Below are 22,709 nucleotides of genomic sequence, written 5' to 3'. Positions count from 1 at the left end.
AGAGAGAGAGAGAGAGAGAGAGAGAGAGAGAGAGAGGGAGAGAGAGGGAGGGAGGGAGGGAGGGAGGGAGAAAGAAGTGTGGTTGATCTGACAGTTTAGTTAAAGTATCACTGGCCTACCCTAAAGACTGTCAGTTTCTGGAAGGGAAGTCTCAAAGCAAAAGTCTCATGTTAGCCATTCTCTAGTTTTCATGACCAGCCCATGTGGGGGAGGACTAGTATTGGCTGGTTTTTTTGTTTCATTTTGTTTTGTTTTTGTGAGACAAGGTTTCACTCTGTCACTCAAGCTAGAGTGCCATAGCATGATCTCGGTCCTATAAGCTCCATCTCCTGCGCTCAAGGGATCTTCCTACCTCAGGATCATGAGGAGCTGGTACCACAGGTGTGCACCACCACACCTGGCTAATTTTTTAATTTTTCATAGAGACAGGGTTTTGCCATGTTGCCCAGGCTGGTCTTGAACTTCTGGGTTCAAGCGATCCTCTCACCTCAGCCTCCCAAAGTTCTGGGATTACAGGCATGAGCCACCGCTCCCAACCAATGACTAGTATTGTAAGCAAGCCGATGCATTCCAGAAGAGCAGGGACCATGTTTGCCTCATTCCCTCAAAATTCCTACTGCTTGTCATCACACTGGGCATGTGGGAGGGTCCCAGGAAGTAATGACTGATTGCACCAATGCATGCATGAATCATCCCTCCTATCATCTCCAGTTAAGTGAACGGCCAGCAACAATGAACTCTCTTCCCTTGCAATTCCTCTTTCCATAAAAAAGATACCATAAATTCTTAAAATAATTAGATATTCCCTTCTGTATCTCTCATTCGAGTATCAGATACAAAGCAGAAAATAAACCTGCAGAAGCATTAAATGTATCTGCAGATTAACCCAAGTTGAAAAGATTAATTTCCTATCAAGATGAAAACCTGGTTAGAATTTTTTTTAATTTTTAACTTTTAAAAAGCTCATCAATGTTTTCTTACCTGGAAACCCAGTCTACAGCCAGACTTTCTGCAGCTGGTAGTCTGTGGCTTATGATTGTCTCCTTGTTTGTCTTATTCAGAAACATCCTCTCAATGACGTGCCTCTGTGTATCAATCCAGTATAATCTCTTTTCTACTCGGTCAAAATCTAATGCCACAACATTGCCCAGTCCTTCCAAGATGAGGGAGTAAAAATAACCATCTACAGTTAGATTTCTCAAATAGTAACGGTTACTAAAAATGAGATAGGGTTCGATGTTACTGTTCTGCCGGCAGGTCTTTCCATCTGGTTCTCGGAGGTAGCCCGGGGCACACTTACAGATGTAGGAGCCTATTACATTCTCACACTTCTGGCTACAGACAAAGGGCATCTCTGTGCATTCATCAATATCAACACAAGTCCGCTTGTCGGACATGAGCTTGTAACCAGGACGACAGGAACAATAGAAACTGGTTAAGGTGTCTGTGCAGTTGTGATCGCAGCCACTGATTGAAGGGTTCTGACATTCATTAATGCCTGTAGGTAAAAGGCAGTTCTTAGAGATCCTAAAATGTCAACAACCACTCACTATAATGGTTCAAAGTCAACATTTCTACTAAACAGTGTCAATTCTTAATGAATCATGCTAAAATAAGTCAGACAACAGAGACTTCCAAAGACTATGGATTATTGAAAAGTCACTATCTTTCAACTTCCTCACCAACTTACTCCTTCATCAGTGGTTTAAACAACTAATATAAAAGAAAGGAGAAAGAAGAGAGGAAAAGAGCCTGGCCAGTGTTTTGGTAAAACAGAGCTCAGGAAAAATTTTCTAAGTGCTCTGATTTGTAGTATCTTCCAGTGTGACTGTTCACACCACGGTCAACCTCAGGCTTCCAGTGTGACATCACTGAACATGGAACTACTAAGAGATGCACACATTTGCCTCTCACAAGATGGCATGAGCTCAACACTAGGTGCAACACAACACTACATGTCCCTCTGGCTGGTCCTGTAACACATGGTCAACCTCACTAAAAAATGATCTCCGTAGGGAGGAGAGCACGTCCTTAGCTCTCTACTCATCATGGAGCAATAGATTAGAACTTCACACACTGCAAAATCCCTGATCCAAATATCAGGCCAAGTTCTGCTGCTAGTTTACTGTGCACCCCCAAACAATTCATTTCCCAGATAATAAGCTACAGTCTTATTATGTGCAAAGAGAAGAGGGTACACAAGATCACTGGGACTCCTAGTTGTAAGAGTGGATGTTTCATAGGTTTGGAAGAGACCTAATGAGATCACTTCCTCTTCAAACTAAAAATGTTAATTTGAATTATGTACTACTGAGAATTTCATTCTTATAGTTTAGGTAAGGCCAAATTAATTAAAATGTAACGGGAATCTAGATGAATTAAAACTAAATATAAGAAAGTTCCATATGATTTTTGTGTAAATGTATAACATGTTTTTCTTAATTTATTAGATGGCTCTTGAAACTTATAGAAGTTTTTCTTATAACAGATCAAAAGCCAGTTCTTAGATTATTTTTAATGTTATTAAATTTCTTTTATTCTTGAACTTTTAAGTTCAGGGGTACATGAGCAGGATGTGCAAGTTTGTTATAACAGGTAAACACGTGCCATGGTGGTTTGCTGCATAGATTTTTTTCTATTATGCATAGATATTCTCTTCTCTACATTTCCATACCCGTTTCTGTCTAGAATTTAATTTTGATGTTATTTCATATAAATCTTATCTTTCATATAAGGACAAAAACTACCTTATATACTTATGGGTACATTAGGCAAATGCATTCAATGAGTACTGACAATGAACCAGTGGAATAAAGAAAACAAAATAAATGAAATTATATAATCTCTCCCTCAAAGTATTTACATTGTTATTACAGGGACAATACCAACATACATGAAGCAATGGTTACAAAGATTAAACACCACAAACAGGACGAATTGCCAATATTATGGAGTTCAAGACAGTGCTAAGCAAATAATACTCATGTTATAGATTCTTGACTGCATTACTTGTGGTTGGGTGACAGAGATATTAAACTCTGCCATTCAATTACCTGAGAATGAAAATGAAGAACAGGCCAAGGACCCCTAGCAGAGGGTTGCTTCAGACAAAAAGTCATTACAAGGTTCCCTTCATTCTTGAGTACCTTATTTGGCCATGACATTAAATGATGGCCTGAATATTTGTTCATCTTCTGTTCTCTCTAATGACTGTCTAAGTAAAGAATTGGTCCAAAATAATGTGTGTTCCCATCTTACATACCAAGAAACCTTGGTAACCTTTTGCTATATTAGGAATAGTGACTTTATGGTAACTTTGTAGTTAGAGGGCAGGTTGGAAAGTCTAAGTCACAAAGGGTTGAGAATCCATATTCTGTCTCTCCAGCTTCCTTTTCCCAAATCCTCTGTTGTACTCACCACAGCCTTTCTCATCACTGTTGTCCAAACAGTCGTCTAGGTGGTTGCAGAGTTTCATCATCTCGATGCAGCGCCCATTGTCACACTTGAACTCGTGAGGCGGACACGTGGGTTGTAGGGTGTGGCACAGGTGCGTGAGCTCATCAGATCCATCACCACAGTCATTGTCCTCATCACAGACGAAGCTTTTACTAATGCAGCGCCCGTTCTGACAGGTAAACTGATTCTCTTGGCAGGTCGGGTATGAGCAGCTCCTCTCATCACTGTAGTCACCACAGTCGTTGTACCGGTCACACCTGTGTCACAAGATCCAGTACCACTTTTAGAGAGGTTGACAACAAACCTCAACTACTACTCACTTGGGGCTTTGCTCCTTCTCTATCTACCTGAGTGCCAGACCAACCATTTCAGTAAGATCACCAGTGTCCTTGGTCCCTTTCCCCCAAAGTTGTCAGGAAGTTTCCATACAACTTCCTCAGGGGCTGGCTGCTACCATTAGAAATGTGGATCTACTGTATAGCTATTCAAAATAATTGCATTCATTTTTTCCTTAGTTGGCAAACCAACTAAATACAGCTTTTGTAATTTTGGTATACACCAGATCTATGAGACAGCTTATGAACACTGGCACTATCTATGTTCAACAGATAATGAGACAGCTGGTGGGCACTGGCAATGTACTAGGTAATCACATGATGGAAGTGCCCATACCCAAGTGGAAACTTGTAGGGTGAGTGCTATAGATTATAAATGATAAGATTATTGGGTATGTCCTCGAAGAACGCATATCTTCCCACTGGAGTAACATTTACATTGTCAGTTCTGTTTCTTCCTTCTTTCTTTTTTTCATTTTTAATTTTTTTTATTTTTTTATTTCTTTTTTTAAAGATGGGGTTTCACCATGTTGGTCAGGCTGGTCATGAACTCCCGACCTCAGGTGATCCACCCACCTTAGCCTCCAAAGTGCCTGGATTACAGGCATGAGCCACCACGCCCAGCCTCTTTCTTCTTTCATTACATTCCTGCCATCTATCATGAGATGTGAGTTTTCATGGTGATGTGAATGAGGGCAAGCTAGTAGGTTAGCATGGCATACTGGCAAAGGAAGAAGGTATGCTGTAGTAGTAGAAGCTATCTCGGGACCTAACATATGCAGGCATCATTATGACAACATAGTTTCCGGAAGTTCTGTGAGCCAAACTGGCCTTCTTCTCCACATTACCCCAACAGCCCATAGAAGTTATGATGACTAAAGTGGGTCTCGCATAAGCATAAAGGAATCTTTGATAAGAATGAACAAAGCTAATGGTTTTGAACAATTTAGCACAGAAAGCACAGGAGCTGCCCATACAGCATTACAAGATATGAAGGCACCAACGGTGAATGTGGTCAGTTTTACAACTGACCTATAACCAGATCTGCTAACCAGCACAGCCATCCACAAACCCAGGGCCTTGTCAACATGATTTATAGCAAAATGTGTGCATGTAATTGGGAAGAAAGTTGTGGTCAAGGCAGACTGGCTCAGCTCCACTGGGTCTCCTGGGAGCTATTTAACTCATTTCCAAATGGTTTGAAACACCAGTGCTTTCCTTTCTCTAATTTAGATCAGATCCAATGCAAGAGGAAAAACAAGTCACCAAGTGAATCACCAAGCTTTCAGACACTATTGCAAGTCAGTATTCCAGCTCACCACCAAGCTGTCACCACTTAGTTTTATCATCCATGATTTTCAGTAGCATCAGTAATAAGCCAAGAAAAAAAAAAGTCAATAGGAAAAATCATCTCCTGTCCCACTGTACCAAATGCGGGAGCACACTTTCTGCCAAGCAAGCAGGGAGATGCACACTAACAGCACACCTAGTGAAGTCCACTCCAGACACACAGATTTTTTGACTTATTTAAAAGCTGATAGCTCAGGTTTTCAAACAGTAGTTTCTTTTTCTCTTCTATCATAGCCCTTTTCAAGGAAATTCAGAAAGCTCAAGGAAAAAAAGAGAGAGAGAGAGAAAGAGAAAGGGAAGGAAAGAACAAGGGAGAAATGAAGACAGGGAGGGAGGAAACATGACTGTGCTGTGAGAGCGTAGTGATGATAAAGGAAGAACACAGAAAGCTCAGAATGGGAGGAATCAAAGAGATAACTTGGAGTCTGATTAAACTTAACACCTGCTACAGTTCTTGTGCCTAGAGTCTAAGCCTAGGTATTCGAAATATATTTACATCTAAGACTAATGCTATTAGCTATTTATGAAATTCAGAAAACACAATAGAACTCTTGAGCAGTAGGGAGAAAATATAGACAAAGAATTATCCACTTTAGCTGGAAAAAATAAAAATCTACACATTACATCCATATTACTCAAATCCAAAGCATAGTCTACTGCAGCTTCACTACAAAAGAATACAGCTCCATCTCTTGAATGTCTTTGGATTATCGGTGCACAAACTACCACCTCTCAACAATGTCCACTCATCAGAGGATGAATCATTCACACAGTGCATTTTCTTGATAGCATTTATCTCCTTTTATATCACTGCTGAGCCTGCTCCTTCACCTCCTCTTTCCTCAGGATCACCACGATAAACACACAATCATGTACCACACGGGACTCCAGTGGTACCTTAGTGCCTGTTGATTAGCTGCCTGCCCCTCCAGTCAATGACCCCTGTGACTCTGCTGCTCTGATCTTGTGCCTACTTAGTATATCTTTCTCATTGTCTTCCTTTGCACGCTAGGAGGTAGCCATTTCTGTTGCTTTCGGTGTGCCTGTATCCCTCAACAGTCCTTGACACAAGCAATATCTCTTCGTGGCTCCAGTTCCATGTGCCCAAATGCGTAAGACATACTTTCACCTCAGGAAGTCCTACTACATCAAACTCATCTTCCACCTTCAGCAAGCTCCCTTCTGGACTCCCCTACTTTTATTAATGCTCTTACTATTCTCCTAGTCAATCAGGATTGAAACTTACAAATTGTTCTTCTTCTACATTTCCTTCCATAATCCAAATATTTGTTAAGTGGGATGAAGAGAAGTTGGGACATTAAGAAAGCATATAAACCGTTTGAAGAGGCCCATTTGGAGAAAGGTGACAAGTCAGTGGAATGCTGCAGGAGAGGTCTCCCAAACCAGCAGGCTGTGAGCCGAATCTGTTTGACCCACATGGTGTTTTTAAGAATTTCAAAATTTGTTTCCAGCATTTAAAATCAGACTATTTCGTATGAAAATCCAGATTTCCAACATCCCACAAAAAGAAAGCATCAGAAAGTCTGGCCTCCCAGCCCTCCTGCATGATATGGATCAATGTCTGCATCCTTAGTTGGAGACATTGTCTCAGTTCACTCCATCTGCCTCTCCTTGACCCTGAGCCTAAGAGCCAACCTCTGTTTATCATCATGCTTATGCTGTTATCTTTCTTATAGCAGAGAGAGGAGGGTGAAATAGTTATTTAAGTATCTAGCTTTTTTTTCATTTTAATGCAATCATATTGGTATAAAGCCAGATATATTACTATCATATATTAAAATACTTTCTTTGATGTAAAAGTTCTTTTTTTTTTCCCTTTTGATTTTAAATGGAATCCAAACATTTTCATAGGCCACCAAAAGCATCATGGGCCACTGTGTGTAATAGGTAAGTCAGCCCAGGCCGCATGGACGTTTGAGGCTTGCTGGGAAACTTCTGAATCCTCAATTCACCTGAATACAGCTGGGATACACAGTCCATAAGCACAGATGAATTCGTTTTCAGAGCAAGTTCTCCTGGTGCAATTCTGATTCTCATCGTTGCCATCAGCACAATCCACATCGCCATCACAGACCCAAGACTGGGGAATGCACCTCCTCTCCGGAGGTCTGTTATTCACACAGAAAAAATCGGTATGCGAGCAGTTTTGACTCTCTGAAACCAAAGCACACAAGAATCAGAAAGCATGAGAGCTCAGTGGAGCAGTTAATTCTCTTTACTTTAATGTTACTTACCATGCTAAGGATGAAAGAAAATGGGAGGAAAACACATAGACAAATCGCCTTGCTATTGTAATAACAGATCATAATAAATATACCTCCAAAAGTTCCATTTAAATTGCTTTGGACCCTGGCTTTTTCAAAGAAATCAATATAAGAAAATGCCTCATTTATTTTTCCATAAAATACATTAGAATGGTCATACTTTTCCTCTTAGGACTTCAGAAAACCACTCCCATTTTGTTGATTGGATACCAAATGCCTTATATTTTGGTAACTTTTTTTAGTTTACAAAGTATAATCACACAGGTACAATGTAAGACAAGTATTTTTACACCAGTTTTATAGATGAGAAAACTGAAGCTCAAGTTAACCGGATGTCTCAAAGTCATAAAACTAGGTGAAGAGCTAGGGCTTCAAACCTGTCCTCCAAATTTAGTGCTTTTTCAACTATATTATAGCTACCACCCCAAGCAGTACTGGGGTGCAGAGGAAAGGTATATGTTAAGAGTTGTCAGAAACCATGATGCCAGGAGGAAAGAGATGAGATGCTGACATCGAATCATTAGTGCCCACAAAATAAAAGAATGGGTATTTTAACCAGTCCGATTGCAGGTGATCTTGGTAAAGAGAGGTAAGAGAAATGCATATGCCACAATCCATGTATGGGCAGCTGTCAACCACCCATGTCAGTGGACAGGGTTGGGCAGGGTAAATGTGGAGTTGTGGCCCACCACCAGTCACGACACAGGAAGATGTCATCAGATGCAAGCAGCAGGGAGCCATTGAGTCTATTGCCCTATCATAGAAAGACATTCTTCTAACAATGGTTAGATTAATTCTTGGACTAGCTAAGATTTCCATACCCTGTTGGTAATGAAAATGATGTTCTATTAACTACTCAAGAGGCATAACACCCCTCCCTCCATATCGCTTTAAGGTGACAGAGTAAACTAGAGACAATTCATTGTTATACTGTGAAAGATGCTATTAAGAGTGGCCAAACACTGGGTGCAGTGGCTCATGCTTAAAATCCCAGCACATCAGGGGGCCAAGCAGTGGGATGCTCGAGCCCAGCAGTTTGAGACCAGCCTGGGCAATATTGTGAGACTTCATCTCTATAAAAAAATACATTAAAAAAATCAGCCAGGCATGGTGGTGGGCCTGTGATCCCAATTACTTGGAAGGCTGAGGTGGGAGGAATGCTTGAGCCCAGAAGGCGGGGGCTGCACTGAGCCATGATCCCACCACTGCACTCCAGCCTGGGCAACAGTGTAAGAGCTTGTCTCCAAAAAAGAAAAATAAAGCGGCCAGCCAAGTCTTTTGCGGGTTTTTTGCCCTAGAAATGTAGGATATTATGTCCATTTTCATCATTCTGAAGCATTTAAGTGGATGATATCAAACACTCCAGCATGGTGAAAGGTAACATTCTATCCTTGTCCATTCAATTAAAGAGAAATCTGCAATCATACTTTCCAAACACAGAAAAACAACTCTACTGCATTTCCGCGGAATGTGACTCTGCAGAGGAATTAATCAGCTTCACTTACCACACTCGTGCCGTTCATCCTCATCACTCATGTCCCCACAGTCATTATCACCATCACAGATCCATTCATTTGGGATACACCTCCCATCATCACACTTGAACTCATCACTGAGACACGTTCGCACCTGGTGACCTGAAAAGATCAACAGCATTCTCAGTAAAAAAAAAACTGTTTGCAGTCCAGGAATCTGGAGAGAAGCTGGCTGTAGCATGGGCTGTCTAGAAAACCTGAAACAGAGCATTATTTAGTTATATACATCTAGATGTTATATACATGTAAATAATACACATTATTTAGTAATATACATGAGACTAGTACCAGTGACCAACAGTTTGAGGTAAAAGTAGCCAACTGACAGTGCAAAGCCCTAATTATCTTTGGTACTAAAATGAGATACAATATTCCCTGTGGGTATGGTAGAGAAAGAGCAGTTCTTTTCCCAGGGAAGATATGAATTACCTACTATTTCACGTTTCTATTTTAAAATCTAGTTTGCTTCCAAAACCATTTCATTTTGTGCAAATTCTCTCCCACCTACACTCACCATCCCCAATTCCTTGCTCTCTTTCCTTCTTTCCATAACACTTACCACCACCTTTCAACATACTAGACAATTTACTGATTGCTTGCCTGTCTCCCCTCTTTAGAATATTAGTTCCATCTGGGCAGGGATCATTGTCTTATTCACTGAAACAGCCCAAAATTCCTACAACATAGCTGTTCAATAAATGCTGAATTAAAATAAGTCACTCTTCTACTTCAAATTAGCCATCACAAATTCAGATGCTTTAACCCCGACCCCACGTGTTCCTATTTAACTAATCAAGGTGTCATCGGCTTCCAAATCCAGGGCGCCCTGGAATTAGTCTAAGGCAAAAGAAAATATAATTGCAACGGATAAAGACACAGCCTAATAACATAACAAGAAACAGGCTCTTTCAGAGGCTGCTATGAAAAGTGTGTACATTGATCCAGACTTTTTGAAGAGACATATCCCCGTTGACACAGCAGCACCACTTCTGGACATCTACACCATAAGGATCTTTCCATTTGTGCATAAAGAGGTTTCTGAAAGGATGTTCATCCTGGCACTGTTTATCATAGTGAAGAAATGGAAACAAACTACATATCTAACCACTAGGAAAAGGATAAAAATGCGTGGACCATTCATATTTCAAAGTATTCTTTGGCAGTGTACAGGAGTGAGGCAGGTCTGTATTTGCTGACATGATGTTAAACTTTTTTGAAAAAGCTAACTGCAAAAAATACATATAGTAAAACTCTGTGTTCTTAAAAACTATATATCAATATATAGAAGTAAAGTAAGATATATAAAAGATAAAAGTAAGGAGAATTCACAACCACACTTAATAGTGATTATCTTTGAGGAGTGAGGGAATGGAAGAAGGATGACAAAATATAAATTTTACTTTTGTGTATATCTTATTATTTCTTTAAAATATATTTCTGAATATTATTACTTTACTATAATAAGGATATATATCATATATAAATTATGTGATTATTTTTATTTAAATATATCAGGTCATTGGTACTCATTGCTATTACTATAGCTTTCATTACCATAGAGAAGTTTCTTCCTATATTTGAACCAATAATTCATACATTTGAACCAACCTCCAAGACTATTCCACTTATCTAGTAGTTATTAATTATTTCCTTTACAGGTCCTCAAAACTCTATGTGCCCTTTGCTTTCTATAAAACTTTCAGTGTTGAAGGAAAAGAACTTGGTGAAGTACTCCAAATACCACTCTCCAACACAAAATTTAAACCTGAGAGAAATTTGGAATAAAAAATAGCTTGACTTCAGCAATAAAACTATGCTAATTATCCTAAGAAAATATCCTCAAAATAAAATGTCTTAAAATGTGGTGTTAATATTTACTGCAACGATATATACAATGGAGGAAGAGAACAAAAGCAACCTAATGCTTAATAATAGAGGCAGTTAACTCGATACCATAACCACTCAATGGAATATTACAGTCATTAAAAGGCAGTATGAAGACTTCATAACAAGGATGAGCAAACTTTTTCTTAACTAGGTAGTAAATATTTTAGGTTTACAGCCCCTACGGTCTCTGTCGCACCTACTAGACATTGCCATTGTAGAAGGACAGCAGCCATAGATGTTACGTGGCTGCATTTGACTAAATGTATCTGTTATCTATAAAGATGGGCAACTGGCCTACAGCTATAGTTTTCTGACTCCTATATAGCAATATATGATTTATTGACAGGTTTTTTTTTTTAAACAATGTAGAAGATTGTATTTTTACATTTTTACAATTATGTAAAAAATGTGCATGGGTATAGATTAGAATTTGCAAAGGCAAATAGCAGTCTCCAAAAGTAAAGAGGTATAACTGCCCCCAGGAATACAATCAAATGCCCCTGCAACTTCTTGGAGATCTTGTGCTCATAAGCTGGCACAGAGGCAGAACAGAAAGAGGATGCATGCTCCTAATATACGCCTTCCCCATGTACGTGACTCCAATCACTTTTGGATCTTCTGACAGCTTTCTGGGTCAGCAAGCATTCAACTAAATTCAGAAGCCTATTTGAGAGCCAACTAAAATTAACTTCTATCAGCCAAGCACCGTATTAGATGCATCATCAATATAATCTTATTTTATCAGCATCAATCAGCAGCTTCCATATCCTGATCAGCTTCCCGCACAGTGCTCTGCACTAACAGGTCTTTAATGAATATCTGCCAAGTGGTTTTAGCATTCCAGATGAGAGCTGGGGCAGAAAGTGCAAGCATTCAGCAGCCATGACCTTGGCCTGTATTTGAAGTGGTTGGAAGAGACTGAAGTTGTCTAGGTGCATTGTGACGTTTTTCATGCTTGCTTACTCTCTTACCACAAGAGGCAGGTTCATCAGAGGCATCAGAACAGTCTGCTTCTTCATCACAATACCAATGCTGAGGAATACAGCGCCCAGATGTGCACTGGAACTCACTGCTGCTGCACGTTTGAGTGGCTGCAGAAGGGAAAGAAGATAAAACCCATGAGCAAAACATAAGCATGTTCCCATCAATCTTAACAATCTGTCTGTATCTCTGAGCTAGATAATAGTTACCAAGAAAGGAAGACTGAGCCTGGAAAATGGATGTTGGTATATAAACTTTTTGTGGAGAGGGAGAAGTATGGGAGACAGAAGGAAGTCAATCCTTCCCCAGTTCCCCAATTTTGTTTTTCTAGATTCCAGAAATTTAAAAATATATATATATATTTTTTAGAAATACTAAATAACTATCTTTGTGATAAATGAAATCACAAATTATAAGTCTTGGTTTAATTTTTCTACTATAATGTAAAATTAAATAAATTCCATTGCAATAATAATTAAAAGGAAAACAATAATATGACTATATCTGAGCTCACTCCACACATACCCTTTTAGCCATGTTAGATAATAATTCTAGAAAGTTGGCAAAGTTATCTTCTTATTCATCCTTGGAATACCAGACTTTTATTTGAGTAAGTGGGAAACTCTGCCTATGTTTGAACATTGACTCTTTTCTCGAGTAACTTTAGGTAGCTGTGGTCATACGCATTTTCCAAATTGTTGTGTGGGTGCACATCTAATTCAAGTCTTGTAATTCTTCTGGTCTAAAAGGCTCTCTGGCTTTGGACCCTGATATCTGACTATTTGCCAGGGTAAAACTGAAATAAAAGCAGAGGTCCCTTAAAAGTCAGCAATAACTCCAATCCATCTAGTCCTATCTGGTGGCTGCATCCTGAATTCCTCTTTCTCGTGCTGCTGTTACTAGATCAGATTCCTCTTCTTGTTCTGTAGCCTGGCTTAGTGATAAATAATTATGATTATTTGGTTTCCTTGGGAAGGGACCCGTGGCAAGAGTTTAACCACATATATCTAGAACACGGAAGGGCAATTACTAAATCCTTAAATTATGTATTGTTTACACGAATAGTTTCAAAGTTATCAGACTTAAGCAAGGCCTTTTAATTTGAGCTATAAATACAGGAAATTGTTTGAATGAACCAAATTGCTAACTAGGAAATAGAGATTTCTGAAATTCAAACATATCTAGGTGATATAAAGATACTTTCAGTTACTGATCAGACACAGTGGCTCATGCTTGTAATCACAGCACTTTGGGAGGCTGAGGCAGGTGGATCACTTGATCACCCAAGAGTTCCAGACCAGCCTTGGTGACACAGCAAAAACCCTTCTCCACAAAAAAAATACAAAAATTAGCCAGGCGTGGTGGCATATGCATGTAGTCCCAGCTACTCAGGAGGCTGAGGTGGGAAGATGGCTTGAGCCCAGGAGGCGGAGGTTGCAGTGAGCTGTGATCACGCCACTGCACTCCAGCTCAGTGACAGAGTGAGACTGTCTGAAAAAAAAAATAGTCTTCAGTTACTAATGGCCATTATAATAATATTAAGAGTAAATAATAAGGGTTGAATGGGCAAATTCTGCCTGAGTACATGAAGAGGAAAGGCTTTCAACGCTGGGAGAAATGGCTTTCTAATAGTAGCAGATCTCTGGAAGAAATATTTGGGATCTGGGAATTCCAGCCAGGGAACAGAGAGAAAGAGCTTCTCATACCCCTACAATCACATATGAAAGCAACTGCCTACCACCTTTACTTAGAAGGTCAAAGTGAAATGACAGTCGAAATCAGCCCAAATACCCACGCTTCAGATATTTTTATTAGCTCATAACATGCATCTCTGGAACAATGGAAAGAAAAGCAGTTTTATCTTACTTACTGCAATAAATAGGGTTTTCATCACTGTTATCTCCGCAGTCATTGTCTCCATCACACAAATAAATGCGAGGAATACAAATATTTGAATTCTGACATTTTATGTGTCCAGACTGGCAAGTGCGATCAGCTTGAAAAAGACAACCAGATAAACATTTGGAATATATCCACCAAATATGTACTATGAACAGTATCCATGCTAACCATCTAACCACTGGAAGGGCAGCATTTTCAAAGCTATTAAAAAGGCAGGATCCACAACACTTATTCCTATATGTATATTTACGGATTCTATAGTAAAAAGACATATTTCCAGCTAATACTGGGGAGAAGAGACACTGGTTAGTAACTTAAATAATCTGTTTTCATTAATTAATAGTATCAACAAGAGTTCCAACTCTTGGTAAAATAAACTATGGCCTTTCCACACAATGGAGAAATATGCAGCTATTAAAGGAATAAAGATTTCTTTATACTGAAAAGTAATGACAGTATAATCTTTAGGATGGATATATTCTTAATAGCAAGAAAGCAAAATTCAAAACAATAGGCTATCTTTTGTATAAGAAAAATAATGATATGTGTGTGAGTGTGTGGTGTGTGTGTATGTCTGTGTCTGTGTGTGTGTGTGTGTAGCAAGAGAGAGATACTTATATTAAAAATAATAACAAAGAAAAGATAAACTAACAAAAAATGTTCATCTCTCTGGATAGATTGAGAAGAGCACAGAGGGAGCAGAAAGGAGAGGAGGAAATGAAGGACTTCTATAACTGTACCTTGTCAGATCGTTTTAACTTTTGAACTATGTATGTTATTTTATACAAATAAAATTAAAATGAAAATGAAAAAAGAAAATAAAACTTAGAAAGAACAATAAATGATGCTAACTATATATCATTAACAGCATAACCCTGCAGAAAAAAAAATCCAAATATCTTTAAAATCAGTATTTTGACTGCATATGTCTAGTGGGACATAATCTAAAAAGCAAGAAGAATCTTGCATTTAGTAGATTTATTGTTAATAGTATTATTTGACTGGTTATAATAATGTTGAAATTATTATAGGCATATTCAAATTACTATAGAATAAAACAAACAAGTAACTATATTAATGTCAAGAAAAACCACGATTTTAAGCATGAGAAGAGAATGTGATTATAAGATCTAAATGTAAACAACCTGTAATCTTAAATTTAAATGGGAAACATCAATAAAAACTTTTTTCCTTAAAAAACATATTTTCTAGCTCTGACCATTGAAAAGGACTAGAAGCAATGAAAGCTAAGTAGGAACGAGCACCTCAACCCAGTGATAATTTCTAAGTACCACAAAAGGAATGAGGTCTCCTTGGATAAGAGGCTAATTCCAGAACTGGGACAGGAAATATAAGACAAGCTGGAGCTATAAGAAGATGGATTGGGGTCATGTCAAAGAACAGAAAATACAACTTAAGGACCCCCATTGGCTTAAGTTTAGACAACTGTGCACCAAACAGAACAGTTGACAGCACTGTATTAAAACTCATCAAATACATAAAGATCAAAGAGTTCAATATAATATTAACAAAAATTTCATGCTCCTTTGTCACCAATCATTACTCTGAAAATTGACAAGAAAAAGGCATTCATCCTGTAGATTCTAATTACCAAAAAAAGCTGATTAAGAGAAATGTCTTCTTTATAAAACTTCAGCTAATAAATGTGGCAGGAATACTAGAATTCTAAAGTGCCCATTTCATAACCCTTAAAGAAATAATGGGTTTATGGAACAACGGTCTTAACAACATGGGTGCTAAGACCATTGGGTGAAAGGATGATAGGAGCTTCAAAGAGAAGATTCAGGCTGACACCAGAATCCACTTAAAGTGGGGCAACGCAGCACCATGTGCCTCATGAGGTGATGCAACAAGAAATGCACAGCTCCACCTCTGAAATACTCTTACCCAAAGAACTGTACCTGTTATGATCAAAACTCTAGGTCTAAATACCAGTTGACAGGAAAGAAGAGGGATAAGATAAATTAAATGGATCAATTATGCAATTAGTCAAATCCAGTATGTGGGATATTCTACAGGATAAATCACCCAATTTTTCTAAGCATCAATGACATTAAAAAGTGGGAAGTGTAGTATAAAAGAGATTGAAGAATTATAACAATCAAAATCAATTTGTAGATCTCATCTGAAACCTAATTTGAACAGAGTAAGAGTAAAAACACATTTTGGGGAGAAGTGACAAAATTCGAACATGGACTAGGTATAAAGGGACATTAAGTAAGCACTGCTGATTGTGCCAGGCATTATAATGGCATGGTAATTGTTTTCCAGAATGTTATCAGTGAAGTGCATGTCTAGGAGTCACTTTAAAAATACTAGAAAAAGAGCCGGGCGCGGTGGCTCAAGCCTGTAATCCCAGCACTGTGGGAGGCCGAGGCGGGTGGATCACGAGGTCAAGAGATCGAGACCATCCTGGTCAAAATGGTGAAACTCCGTCTCTACTAAAAATACAAAAAATTAGCTGGGCATGGTGGCGCGTGCCTGTAACCCCAGCGACTCAGGAGGCTGAGGCAGGAGAATTGCCTGAACCCAGGAGGCGGAGGTTGCGGTGAGCCGAGATCGCGCCATTGCACTCCAGCCTGGGTAACAAGAGCGAAACTCCGTCTCAAAAAAAAAAAAAAAAAAAAAACTAGAAAAAGAGAGAAATAGATGAAACAAGATTGGTATTTGTTGGAACTTGCTATCACGCCCAGCCAAAAATTCATGTTTCAGATAAATACTTAGGAGTTCTTTTGGAAAGCCTTTGTTTGTTTATTTATTTATTTATTATATTTTATATTTACCAGCCTACAGCACCCGGTATTACCAGGCAGTCTCCCATTCAAGTACTAACCAGGCCCGACCCGGCTTAGCTTCCGAGACCAGACGAGATCGGGCACATTCAGGGTGGTATGGCTGTAGACACCTTTGTTTTTATATCATCTCCCATGATCCAAGACTTCAGACCCAAAAACACAATAAGCACTTAAGATAAACTTACGGCAATTTTTTTCATCTGAAGTGTTATTATCGTGGCAATTGTCTGCACCATTGCAGACGAACTCATGAGGAATGCACCTTCTGTTACTGCACATAAACTCCGTGGTGGCATTGCAGTCCCTGAACAGGCATCCTTCCTCATCACTGCCGTCACCACAGTCATTGTAGAAATCACAGCGGTAAAAGTATGGGACACAACGCCCATTGGCACAGGTGAAGGCTGTCAGTGAGCAGGTGTGGAGTGCTAAAAAGAGGAAAAACATGAGAACAAACCGTCTCTATTAAAGCATTATCCTAATTTTTAAAAAGATACAATTAAATAAAAGGGACACTTCGAATTTACCTTCCAAGGCAAAAAACGCTGCAAAACGGACTGCATGCAAAGTGAGATAACGCTTTAGTCAGACTAAGCCAAACATGTTGTACAAACCAAGTAATTTAAGCACAAATCAAAGTCATTCTATTTCTCTATACTCAACCACAGAAAAGCATGCAATTATAGTTTATTTCAGGAAAATAAAAACTCCTAGCCCCTATCACAGTCTGCTAGGAAAAGGTAACCAACCTCAGAACTCCCTGAGAAAGTCCACTGTGTTTTACTCACTCCATTCAGATGGAAGCTGAGGATTGGAAATTATTTTCATAAAATTATTGAAATAGTGACCTTTGTGCTATGAAAATTAGTAAAATGATACAGTTCCTTAGTCCCAAGCTAAGCCATGCTTAGCATGTACCATGTCTCATGCTAAGGGTTTTTGACAGATTGTTTCTCTTACTCCTCACAAGAACCCTAGTAGTAGCTCCATTTAACAGATGAGACGTCTGAGGCTTGAGACATTAAGTAACTTTCCCAGGTCAATGCAGATTACAAATGCAATCACCAGGGTAATGACCATGCTTGTGCTCTTAACCACTACAGAGGTGATTTAACAGAAACAGTCTGGATTATCCGAGGAAACATTTTTCAGCTCCACCAGGATGCCTAGGCACACATTTCAAACCCATTCACATACAGGATTCTGTACCAAACACTCGACATCAAGATGTCATTAGCTCCTACCAAAAGCACTAACTCACCACAGACACTTTCCATCTCATCACTGCCATCCCCGCAGTCGTTGTCAGTATCACACTTCCACTCTTCCGAGATGCAGCGCCCGTTGGAGCAGGTAAAAGAAGATGCACCACATCGTTGACCATTGTCCACAATGCAGTGCTTCTTGTTGTTGGCCAAATACCAGTTGCCCTCATGTGGACACTGGCACTCAGCACCATTTGGACCTGAATGAAGACAGTCCCAGAAGAAGCAAAAGATGGATGCAGCCACCATTCACGGTGTCTCCTCCTCCACAATAGTACTTGCAACAGTGTCTACATTAAATGCTATCTAAGACAAGCCATGGAAATTCTGCCCATTAACCTTTCAACTACATTCTGAGTCACTTTTCCATCAAGAAGAGCAATCACCAATTTCTCTTAAGGCCTGATTCCTTCTACATAACAGGAAATATCAACAACTCTCTCTTCTAAGCATAATTTGCAAAGCAACAACATCAAAAGCACATTTTCCCATGAATTTGTCATTCTTTATAAAACACATGATAAAGCATGTAAGATCCCACCTGCAAATATCACCAGAAATATTTCAAACTATAAATAATACCTCTTAAGCAGAAAATGTAAATCCTTTTATAAGGAAGGTAGGCTCATTGATGGAATTCCTAGTCAAGACATTAAGTAGGGCATCCAAGGCCTTCATCTTTCTTTCTAACTCCATCAAGCTTGTATTTAAAATGCCTTCATCAGCTGAGCACCATGGCTCATGCCTGTATTCCCAGCACTTTGGGAGGCTGGGGTGGGCAGATCACTTGAGATCAAGAGTTTGAGACCAGCCTAGCCAACATGGTGAAACTCCGTCTCTACTAAAAATACAAAAATTAGCTGGACATGGTGGCGTGTACCTGTAGTCCCAGCTACTAGGGAGGCTGAGGCAGGAGAACTGCATGAACCCAGAAGGCAGAGGCTGCAGTGAGCCGAGATGGCACCACTGTACTCCATCCTGGGCAACAGAGCAAGACTCCATCTCAAAAATAAAACAAAATGCCTTCATAAAAAAGGGCTCCATATAGAATAGAAAATAAGTCTACCAAAGCCTTCCTCTCAAAGTATAGCCCCAGGTCTGTTTTATAAATTACCCTAAAATCAAAGAGAATTTGGGTATTTTTTTCTCCTGGTGACAGCTTCAGCTTTCCTTACCAATTGGTACTGTGATCATTATTCTCATGTTTCAATTTTCATGGTCAATGCCTTACCTGGTGAACAGATATGGCTGCAGCCCCCATTAAACTGTTCACAAGGGTTGTTACACTGTTGTTTCTGGTTCTTCACAACAGTGTTGATTCCCCGGGGCTGGAAGAACAAATTTGTGGTCATTGCAGTCTGACCTGATCCATCATATTTGTTAGCTCGGTAAATTCTTTGTGTGTATAAGTCAGTCCAGTAAATATGCTGGCCATAGAGAGTCAAGCCGAAAGCATGAACAGCTACATTGACAATAACTTCACGATCCATGCCTGTCAGGGTGCTGCGTTCAATTCTTTGCCTAAAATGAAGCAAAAAATAAAAATAAAAATAAATTAAAAAGCTGAAATCTCAAATGAGTTAAGTTTTCAACTGGCAACCCAATGTATGGGCCTCATCATTGTTTACACAAGCCCCCAACTTTCTTTTCAAGTGGGGCATATGGCAGCTAGAAATGTTTCTTCTGGTTATGGGAGGTCTTGTTTGCTTATCAAACAGTGGCCTATGTAAAATCATTGACTTCCAAATATGAATAGTAATCCTACAAAAGGAACCAGGTTGACATTAGAAACAGGAAAATGTGAAATAACCCATGTAATGCATGGAACTCAGTGTTGAGCACAATAAAAACTTTTCTATCCCACGTTTTTAGTGGCATTTTCAATTTGACATTTATTGAGTACCTTGAGGTGTTTACCTAGAATAATCCAAGCTTAGACCCAAAGCATCACTGCTTTGTTTCAAATAGGAAAATAAAGAAAAGATCAGGATGTTAGGTGCCTGGCATTACAAGACTAAAATTCCAAAGAAATATGCAAGAAAAATTAAGATTCCCGATATGTGGACACCAGCCATTATAGGCAAAAATCATTTCATCCCTTCAACTATTCCTTTAGGAGGACTGGAATGTGAAACATTTGGGGGGTACTTGGAGAAGTTACATAAAAAACTAGAGTGGACAAAAGGAAAATATTAAGAAATGTGCTGAGGAGTACCTTGCCAGAGAAGAAAGATTCTATTTAAAAAGATGACCAAAAGTCAAAGAGTAAAGAAAAGAATTTTCTAACAGATACTGAATGCTAAAGCCCAGAAAAAAACTTAATACCAATGGGCCTTTAAAAGCCATTCAGATTTGATGGCAGTTACCTAGGGCCTGCAGAATGAAAATTGAGTAATTTCACTTGTAGTTATTAATTGATAAGATGCATTTATAATTATAGCTGAAATTATAGATATATTTAGTAATGCATCTTTAGATATCTTTTAGTTCATAATTATTCAATGCATGATATAGATAAATTTTCACGGGTATGTTCACTAAGTTACAATATAAATATAGTTCCTAAAACTGATTCTATAAATTTTGTTAATGTCTATCTGGCATATTATATTTTCTTCACATGATACAAATCCCTCTTCTTTGGAAATGGGAGGAAAAACTCTTCTTAACACCCACATGAATAACCAGAGACACCTACAGACTAGGATCCACCCAGTAGAGAAGGCCCTCCTCGTAGTCCAGAGTCAGCCCACTGGGCATGACCAGGCTGCTGTTCACAATGGGTACCCGGAAGTTTCCTCCCAATGTGGCTCTCTCGATTTTGGCATGCATATCCCAGTCAGCCCAGTACAGGTACCTAGTCATACAAAAGGAGTCAACAATTAATTCACAGGAAACCTCAGAGTCCTTTAAAAAACAAACAAACAAAAAAAAAAGGACAACATTCTTTATTGCAAATTTCCAGTAACAGCCAAAGAAACCCCATTTCTACTTACACCACTTGTCCAAAAGGGATCTGTTGAGTCAGAGTGTTGACTTACTAGTATGTTGCCAACCTTTCTGCCATCAGAGGGAGCTACACGCTGCACCTTCCTTCCCAGGTAAAATCACTCAATATGCTTTCACCTTTGAATCTGTAGCCAACGTGTTATAAGCTCATAACACATTGGCTGTGTATGAACATCATTTCAGGCCCCACTCTTTTGAGAAATAAGCAGATAGAAATATAACAAAGAAGATGATGGCATACCCTTGGCAGGGATCTAATACAATTGCTCTTGGTTTTGAAACACGGGCTATCACAGTGCGGTTAGACCCATCTTCAGCCATGGAATTAATCGTCTGGTTGAGGTAGTCACTGTAATAAATTCTTCTAGTAATCCAGTCAAAGGCAATGCCATCAGCAGTCCCTATACCTGGACACATACCGGCAGACACACACACAAGCACACACAAAGGCATTAGAGTCTCAGTATGCATTAGAAACACTCAGTCATCCACGTGTGTTGACCCCATTGTGTCTACTCCCTGGACAAGCAGCGCCTGGAGTGCACTTACCTGAGGCAATGACAGTTGGAGTATGGATTCCTGAAGACAGGCTGACATAGGAAATCTGGCCACGTCCAGAGACTAAGTTTTGTGTGAAGTAGATTCTATCACTTACACTGTCATAGTCTAGAGACATGACAGTTCTTTCCACTTTTATTGTTTGGAAAGGTGGGCTATGGTTTTCAGGATCCAAATGTAAGCTTCTCAAGGAATCAGACAAGGCAAAGATGAGAAAATTTTCTGTTGAAATGGCACAACTCTTGCCATCACTTTGCAGGGTCCCAAAGGCACAGTCACATTTTGGGGTGTTCAATCCAGGTAGAGCAAAGCAGAGGTGAGAGCACCCGCCATTATTTTCCAAGCAAGGGTTGTTGTTGACCTCTGCTGGTGACCGGGGCTGGACTTCCTTGTCGAAGATGGTCACATCTCTTAGCCAGTTGATATTGTCCCTTATCACTGTGGGTGGGTCTGTGTTCTCCGGTTCCTTGCTAGCTTGGAAGACTTTTTTCAAATTCCTATCTACCCATATGATAGAATTTCTAAAAACAGTGATGCCATAAGGAGTTGGGTAACGACTGCCATAACGAATCACTTCAGAGTTCTCGCCACTGATATGAATCCTTGCAATTATATCTAAAGAATCATCAACCCAATAAACGTAGCCATCGCTGCGGTCCACTGCTAAGCCCCGTGGTGTGACAATGCCCTCTGACACAAGCACAGTTCGATTGGTACAGTCAAGGGAAGAACGCTCAATCTTTGGTCTCTGCCCATAGTCAGCCCAGAAGAGGTATCTGTTCTTGGGATCTACAACGATATGCCTAGGCATGTCCACTGTGGCTTTAAGAAGAACACGGCGGTAAGTAGTATTGATCCGAAGAACTTCTATCAGTGTTTCAGACACGAAGGCATTGGTGAAATAAATATTTCCTACAGGAAAATGAAAGTGCATGCTGATCAATGGAGAAGAAAAAAGAAAAATGGGGGGAACTTTACAAATTCAGAACAAAATATATAAGGTTAAGGTTTGCATCACTACATATTGTCTTTTCCAAGATGGTAAATAAATGTCTTAGTCTAGGCTTAGAAAAATAAATACTCCTAGGAATTATAGAGATTGAATCTTCAGATTTAGAGAGAATGTACCTATCTTCAGCTCCTAAACTAGATTAGAATTCATAGCAACATCATAACCCAGTTTCTACTGAAAGGTATATTTTCCAGAATGTCCTTCCTTTTCTACCTGAAGCACTAAATGCTTAATACCTACTTGATAGACTCTAAATATACATTGTCATAGCATAATTTCTACCCCAATGTGATAAAAGTAGCAAAGAGGGTGCACAAG

At 39.3% G+C, this 22,709-nt stretch overlaps 1 protein-coding gene and 1 pseudogene across 5 annotated transcripts in view; both read right to left on the bottom strand.

The window, feature by feature from the left end:
* LRP2 (LDL receptor related protein 2) overlaps window positions 1–22,709 on the bottom strand; it is a 219,338-nt gene that overhangs the window by 55,342 nt on the left and 141,287 nt on the right. For all 5 annotated transcript variants that reach the window (XM_032293063.1, XM_032293061.1, XM_032293064.1 and 2 more), the window contains 12 exons: window positions 21,371–22,291; window positions 21,063–21,228; window positions 20,511–20,669; window positions 19,044–19,333; window positions 17,809–18,012; window positions 16,733–16,975; window positions 13,700–13,825; window positions 11,820–11,939; window positions 8,932–9,063; window positions 7,115–7,316; window positions 3,418–3,713; window positions 982–1,498 (listed from right to left, as the gene is read on the bottom strand). In XM_032293063.1, coding sequence (XP_032148954.1) covers window positions 982–1,498; window positions 3,418–3,713; window positions 7,115–7,316; window positions 8,932–9,063; window positions 11,820–11,939; window positions 13,700–13,825; window positions 16,733–16,975; window positions 17,809–18,012; window positions 19,044–19,333; window positions 20,511–20,669; window positions 21,063–21,228; window positions 21,371–22,291 — 3,376 coding nt within the window. The remainder of the gene's footprint in view (window positions 1–981; window positions 1,499–3,417; window positions 3,714–7,114; window positions 7,317–8,931; window positions 9,064–11,819; window positions 11,940–13,699; window positions 13,826–16,732; window positions 16,976–17,808; window positions 18,013–19,043; window positions 19,334–20,510; window positions 20,670–21,062; window positions 21,229–21,370; window positions 22,292–22,709) is intronic.
* On the bottom strand, window positions 16,537–16,655 carry LOC116561251 (annotated as a pseudogene).

This window comes from Sapajus apella, unplaced genomic scaffold (genome assembly GCF_009761245.1).
Source record: "Sapajus apella isolate SASKATOON/1434 unplaced genomic scaffold, GSC_monkey_1.0 scaffold28, whole genome shotgun sequence".
NCBI lineage: Eukaryota > Metazoa > Chordata > Mammalia > Primates > Cebidae > Sapajus > Sapajus apella.
This window is presented reverse-complemented; position numbering and strand designations above follow the sequence as displayed.